This window comes from Chaetodon auriga, chromosome 21 (assembly GCF_051107435.1).
Source record: "Chaetodon auriga isolate fChaAug3 chromosome 21, fChaAug3.hap1, whole genome shotgun sequence".
NCBI classification, from domain to species: domain Eukaryota; kingdom Metazoa; phylum Chordata; class Actinopteri; order Chaetodontiformes; family Chaetodontidae; genus Chaetodon; species Chaetodon auriga.
The window spans coordinates 542,501-550,000 of record NC_135094.1 but is presented as its reverse complement, the minus strand read 5'-3'; the positions used below and the strand labels follow the sequence as shown (position 1 = coordinate 550,000).

The 7,500-nt window shown below is 50.2% G+C and overlaps 1 protein-coding gene across 5 annotated transcripts in view; it reads right to left on the bottom strand.

The window, feature by feature from the left end:
- The window catches only part of LOC143339619 (5'-AMP-activated protein kinase subunit gamma-1-like), a 37,316-nt gene that overhangs the window by 6,204 nt on the left and 23,612 nt on the right, over positions 1-7,500 (bottom strand). For all 5 annotated transcript variants that reach the window (XM_076760939.1, XM_076760940.1, XM_076760942.1 and 2 more), the window contains 5 exons: positions 2,595-2,701; positions 1,757-1,838; positions 955-1,013; positions 281-326; positions 123-177 (listed from right to left, as the gene is read on the bottom strand). In XM_076760939.1, coding sequence (XP_076617054.1) covers positions 123-177; positions 281-326; positions 955-1,013; positions 1,757-1,838; positions 2,595-2,701 — 349 coding nt within the window. The remainder of the gene's footprint in view (positions 1-122; positions 178-280; positions 327-954; positions 1,014-1,756; positions 1,839-2,594; positions 2,702-7,500) is intronic.

Sequence of the window (7,500 nt, the reverse complement as noted above, 5' to 3'; positions counted from 1 at the left end):
TCCATTTTCATGAAGTAATAAATGATTCAGTGATTCTGACTCTCTCTCTCAAACAAACGAACACACACACACACACACACACACACACACACACTCACGCACTGACACACACACACTCGTACCTGGCATCAGGTGAGATGTGAACCAGAGGCTTGAAGGTCTCCTGCAGGTAGAGTTCTGTCAACAGGGACGCAGCAGGTTTTTATTCACATTCTTATCTGACTGTACTCCACACACACACACACACACACACACACACACACACACACACAGCTGTTACCTCTCCACGTCTCGATCTTATGCTCCTCCAGCTCGTAGATCTGGACCTGACGGAGACAGACAGCAGACGCGCTTCAGACTCACACCTGAACACACACCTGCAGCCCGACAGTAAACTACATCTATGGGTGAGTTGGAGGGACAGAGAGAGTGTCCAGCAGCTCCGTCGCAGGTGTGAACGAGCCACGTGCTCTGACATCACAGGTGTGATTTACGAGGATCAAAGGTACAGTTCAGAGCACTCAGGTGGTTAGCTTAGCTTAGCATAAAGACTGAAAACAGGGGGAAACAGCTAGCACGGCTCCGTCCACCAACCAGCAGCTCCACACTTCACCGATGAACGTGTGAAGAACAAGAGTCGACTGGTTCTCAGGAGTTCATGTGTCAGACTGCTGATTGGCTCTGGACAGTTGCCAGGCAACCAGCAGAGACTCCAGGAAGTTAGTGCAGAGAAACAACCGGGTGGAGCACGTTGATCAGTGAGCTCTTTGTGCTGATAGGTGGATTTTTGTGCCAGGCTAGCTAAGCTAAGCTAACTGGCTGTAGCTTCATAGTCAGCAGGACAGAAGAATGTCTTCAGCGACACACACCTCACAGAGCAGGACATGTCAGCTCAGGTGATGTCTCCTCAAGTGTGTGTGTGTGTGTGTGTGTGTGTGTGTGTGTGTGTGTTACCATGGGGGATTTGTAGTATCTGGTCAGGATGTTGATGAAGTCTGTGATCGTCAACATTCCTGAAAAACAGAGAGAGACTGATGATGTGTGTGTGTGTGTGTGTGTGTGTGTGTGTGTGTGCTACTGCTAAATATAGATATAGATATGCTCTCTAAGTCTGTGTGAATATTATATCAGCCTGAGGAGAAGATGAGGAACACACACACACACACACACACACACACACACACACACACACACACAGACACACAGACACACACAGACACACACACACACACACACACACACACACACACACAGACACACGCACACGCACACACAGACACACACACAGACACACACACACACACACAGACACATGCACACACAGACACACACACACACACACACACACACAGAAACACACACACACACACACACAGACACACACACACACACACACACACAGACACACGCACACACAGACACACGCACACAGACACACACAGACACACACACACAGACACACACACACACACACACACACAGACACACACACACACACACACACACAGACACACACAGACACACACACACAGACACAGACACACACACACACACACACACACACACACACACACACAGACACACACACACGCACACAGACACACACAGACACACACACACAGACACACACACACACACACACACACAGACACACACACACACACACACACACAGACACACACACACAGACACAGACACACACACACACACACACACACACACACACACACACACACACACACACACCCAGTCTTACCCACAAAGCTCTGCTTCTTGCTCTCCCACAGTGGAGCAGCTCTCACTCCATTTGCCACCAGAGCAAAGAACGCTTTCTTCACCTGAACCACAAACATGAAAACATTAATGATGATACTACTACTACTACTACTACTACTACTAATAATAATAATAATAATAATAATAATAATAATAATAATAATCTGTGGAACATTCAGTGTCAGCTGTCACTTATGAGTCATTTCATAGCAAAAAACTTTCTTAAATATCTGGACGAAGTAAACAAGAACAACATACTATTCAAACTTTCATGTGTTAGTACAAGTGTAGTGTGTACAGTGTGTACAGTGTGTACAGTGTGTACAGGTGTGCAGGTGTGTGCAGGTGTACAGCAGCTTCAGGTCTTCAGAGCTTCAGTCAGTCTGTATATGTCAGTATATGAAAGATGTGTCTGTCAAATAAACGTCATCAGGGACAATCAAAAGACACACACAGACAGACACAGGATGTCTGTGTGTCTCTCTCTCTGTCTCTGTCTGTGTGTCTCTGTGTGTCTCTGTCTGTGTCTCTCTGTGCGTCTCTGTCTGTCTCTCTGTCTCTGTCTGTGTGTCTCTGTGTGTCTCTGTCTGTGTCTCTCTGTGCGTCTCTGTCTGTCTCTCTGTCTCTGTCTGTGTGTCTCTCTCTCTGTCTGTCTGTCTCTCTCTCTGTCTCTGTCTGTCTGTCTCTCTCTCTCTCTGTCTCTGTCTGTGTGTCTCTGTGCATCTCTGTCTGTGTCTCTGTCTGTCTCTCTCTCTCTGTCTCTGTCTGTCTGTCTCTCTCTGTCTGTCTGTCTCTCTCTGTCTCTGTCTGCGTCTCACCTGCAGCGTGGTGTCAAACACCACCAGTTTGGAGCTGGTGGGAATGATGTCGTAGCACTTGTGACACTTCATGAAGCGCATGTAGATGTCCCTCTCTGACTGCTCAGCTGCACAGACACACAGGAGACATCATCATCATCATCATCCTCTTCATCACTCTCTGCAGTAAAGGTGTGTGGAGACACTGAGGTGTCCTCACTCAAACACAGAGGAGGAAACCGGCTAGCTTAGCAACATTAACAAACAACCCATAATGCACTGCTGTCTGCAGGAGCCACTGGTCCAACAGGACGGCGTCCAACCTTAAAGACCTGATGTGGTTCACATGGACGGTCCTGTCTCTGAACATGAGACCACCTCGACGTCTTCAAACAGTGTGTGCCTCCTGTGACACACGGTGTGTGTGTGTGTGTGTGTGTGTGTGTGTGTGTGTGTGTGTGTTGCTCATTGTCTAATCTCTGCACACAGATCAGTTGAGCCTGTCTCTAAACTGTCTGTTGCCATGACAACAGAGCACCTGACAGCTGGTTGCCAGGTGTGACCCCTCCATCATGCTGCAAAGCATTCTGGGAGCAGGAAGAAGAAGAAGAAACTTTATTGTCATTGCAAGCGTACAATGAAATTCCATTAGTCAACATCTCCTGTAGCAGCTACAATGTCCCAGTCATGAATATAATCCAGTGTTTCCTCTACATTCATGTAGAGGAAACATTCCTAAATCCCAGCCGCCGCTCCTTCAAATTTCTTCTTTTTTCTTTTATTGTCACAAATACACCACCGCCGCATGTCTCCAGCTTCACGGCAGAGTCCGACGTTAATTACTCGCCAGAGCGCGGCCTTGAAAGTGACATCACGTCAAGCACCCAGACACCAGGTCAGAGAGTCAGAGGAGCTTCGTCTTGGAAAGAAGGGCAGCGACTTACCGGAGAAAAGGTGGACTTATTACTGAAGTTCAACAGACATTCGCAAAATACCGATGGCCAGCTAACGTTACGTAACATATCGGTATGTTAAGTTAAGTTAAGGGCCCGGTGCCAACTCAGTGTCGCTAACGTGAGTGAACGAATTGATAGCATTAAGCTAATATCTACACGCCATAACTGCTGAGTGCATTTTCAGATGAGCTTCTTCAAATATTTCTCTAAGAAGAGGAAGACAGCTGATGAAGATGAGTTAATCAGGTATCATTAGTCTTTTACTGACTCATGAATGATGATGGTCAGGTGAAAAATTGTGTCCACACTTGTAATCAGATGTGATGTGAGTATAAATTATCTAAAATTAATGTTTTAAGACAAGTAACATCAGACAGGGAGGAGCAGTGGAACAAAGTGAAGGAGAGCAGAGTGAAGGAGCAGGAGGAGAGCAGAGTGAAGGAGCAGGAGAGCAGAGTGAAGGAGCAGGAGGAGAGCAGAGTGAAGGAGCAGGAGGAGAGCTGAGCGATGGAGCAGGAGGAGAGCAGAGTGAAGGAGCAGGAGAGCAGAGTGAAGGAGCAGGAGAGCAGAGTGAAGGAGCAGGAGGAGAGCAGAGTGAAGGAGCAGGAGGAGAGCTGAGCGATGGAGCAGGAGGAGAGCAGAGTGAAGGAGCAGGAGGAGAGCAGAGTGAAGGAGCAGGAGAGCTGAGTGAAGGAGCAGGAGAGCCAAGTGAAGGAGCAGGAGGAGAACTGAGTGAAGGAGCAGGAGAGCAGAGTGAAGGAGCAGGAGGAGAGCGGAGTGAAGGAGCAGGAGGAGAGCAGAGTGAAGGAGCAGGAGAGCAGAGTGAAGGAGCAGGAGAGCAGAGTGAAGGAGCAGGAGGAGAGCAGAGTGAAGGAGCAGGAGAGCAGAGTGAAGGAGCAGGAGGAGAGCAGAGTGAAGGAGCAGGAGAGCAGAGTGAAGGAGCAGGAGGAGAGCAGAGTGAAGGAGCAGGAGGAGAGCTGAGCGATGGAGCAGGAGGAGAGCAGAGTGAAGGAGCAGGAGGAGAGCAGAGTGAAGGAGCAGGAGGAGAGCGGAGTGAAGGAGCAGGAGAGCAGAGTGAAGGAGCAGGAGGAGAGCTGAGTGAAGGAGCAGGAGGAGAGCAGAGTGAAGGAGCAGGAGGAGAGCCGAGTGAAGGAGCAGGAGGAGAGCTGAGTGAAGGAGCAGGAGAGCAGAGTGAAGGAGCAGGAGGAGAGCAGAGTGAAGGAGCAGGAGGAGAGCTGAGCGATGGAGCAGGAGGAGAGCAGAGTGAAGGAGCAGGAGGAGAGCAGAGTGAAGGAGCAGGAGGAGAGCTGAGCGATGGAGCAGGAGAGCAGAGTGAAGGAGCAGGAGGAGAGCAGAGTGAAGGAGCAGGAGGAGAGCAGAGTGAAGGAGCAGGAGAGCAGAGTGAAGGAGCAGGAGGAGAGCAGAGTGAAGGAGCAGGAGGAGAACTGAGTGAAGGAGCAGGAGAGCAGAGTGAAGGAGCAGGAGGAGAGCTGAGTGAAGGAGCAGGAGGAGAGCAGAGTGAAGGAGCAGGAGGAGAGCAGAGTGAAGGAGCAGGAGGAGAGCCGAGTGAAGGAACAGGAGGAGAGCAGAGTGAAGGAGCAGGAGGAGAGCAGAGTGAAGGAGCAGGAGAGCAGAGTGAAGGAGCAGGAGGAGAGCAGAGTGAAGGAGCAGGAGAGCAGAGTGAAGGAGCAGGAGGAGAGCAGAGTGAAGGAGCAGGAGAGCAGAGTGAAGGAGCAGGAGGAGAGCAGAGTGAAGGAGCAGGAGAGCTGAGTGAAGGAGCAGGAGAGCCAAGTGAAGGAGCAGGGGGAGAACTGAGTGAAGGAGCAGGAGGAGAACTGAGTGAAGGAGCAGGAGAGCAGAGTGAAGGAGCAGGAGGAGAGCGGAGTGAAGGAGCAGGAGGAGAGCAGAGTGAAGGAGCAGGAGAGCAGAGTGAAGGAGCAGGAGGAGAGCTGAGTGAAGGAGCAGGAGGAGAGCTGAGTGAAGGAGCAGGAGGAGAGCAGAGTGAAGGAGCAGGACAGCAGAGTGAAGGAGCAGGAGAGCTGAGTGAAGGAGCAGGAGGAGAACTGAGCGATGGAGCAGGAGGAGAGCAGAGTGAAGGAGCAGGAGGAGAGCCGAGTGAAGGAGCAGGAGAGCAGAGTGAAGGAGCAGGAGGAGAGCCGAGTGAAGGAGCAGGAGAGCAGAGTGAAGGAGCAGGAGAGCTGAGTGAAGGAGCAGGAGAGCTGAGTGAAGGAGCAGGAGGAGAGCAGAGTGAAGGAGCAGGAGAGCTGAGTGAAGGAGCAGGAGGAGAGCAGAGTGAAGGAGCAGGAGGAGAGCCGAGTGAAGGAGCAGGAGGAGAGCCGAGTGAAGGAGCAGGAGGAGAGCCGAGTGAAGGAGCAGCCTCTGAGCTTTAGAGCTCTTCTGTAGAAAACAAAGTCATTGTTCTGAGCCTGGTGCAAACTTTGCCTCTGATTCTACAGCCCCATCAAGAAATTCTTATTTATTGTTTTTATTTTTATTTATTTAATTTTATTGTTTTATTTATTGTTTTATTTTGTATTTTTGCATTCAGCCTTTAAAAAGCAGTTTTCAGCTGGCCATTCAATAAACAGGTTGTAAAAGTAAAACCCGCGGTCACGTGTCATTTGTTTACGCCGCCACGGCTCCGGAGAGCCCGCCGCCGCCGCTGAAACGATCCTGAAGGAAACACTGAAATATATATCAATGGGTGCAGATGTTCTCCAGAAGTTTAACATTTGAGTCTTTTCACCGACTGACAGCAGTTTTTTAACAAGTCAGATCAAACATATCAATAATGCTAATCACTAGCGGAACAAATCAGTGCCGGGCCGGGGGGGGGGGGGGGGGGGGGGGGGGCACATGACCGGGCCCTTTAAACCCAACAAAGCTCATGAAAACATGGCTTTACAACATACACATGCCCGCAACAGCGGCGCTTACACGCACACATTCTACATTTTTGACACGAGGCTCAAAGCCTTCAGTACGGCCGGGGCCACACAGCACGCCTGCGCAGAGCGTGAGCGTGGCGTTACGGCACGCTTTTCATTTCGCCGTCCATACAAACAGGTCACAGTGTCCACACTGCCGACATGAGCAGCGCGAGAGTCGCGCGAGTCCTGCGTGGCTGCTGCGGCGCATCAACTAGAGATTCCAAGGCTCGCCGCAGTCAAATCAGTATCATGTGAGTATTTCACAGCGATTACAAGGTCTGTATCTGCATATGTGACACACAGGACGAGGAAATACACACTGTGAGAGGGACAGACGTTCTCCATCATCTCCACTCCTCCCCCTCTCTCCCACTCTCTCCTCCTGCAGCTCAGTCCCTGTTCCAGCGCATGTAAAGTAAAATTACGTCATCATTTTTGTTGTCGATAATTATCAAACGCAAACTCCATGTAAACAGATGGAGCCGCAGCGCGTCATTTTATTCATATTTTACACCTAACTACATCACTAAAGTCGGTCTTGTAAAGTTTTTACCAGCCATGACTCATCCTGACTGGGTCAACATATATAAGCCCACACATATCGCACGTTAAAACATATCGTAGGGAAAGGGCCCGGTGCCCCCTGCTTGGAACAGAGATCTCTCTTTTCCGCCCCGCCCCGGCCCCCCCCACCGGGCCCCGGGCCGAGGGGGTGTCGCCCTCCCATCCCTCCTGGAAGCTCCGCCCCTGATGCTAATCAATAATGCTAATCAATAATGCTACAATGAACTCCATGTTTCAGGCCTTTTTGAGACATTTCTAACATGAGCGAGTGTCTGAGTTTGAAGTGAACTGAGGACAGAGGACAAACAGGTCACACAGTGAGGAGGCGCACCTGTCTTGTCACCCATAATCCCTTGCATTCTCATTCATTTCCTGTAGCTGCTGGATTCTGATCTCAGTCTGTTTTTAGACCAGCCAACCGATGAAGGTCAGAGTCCTCATCTGTCTGTCCTTCACTGTCCAGGAATGACTCATAGT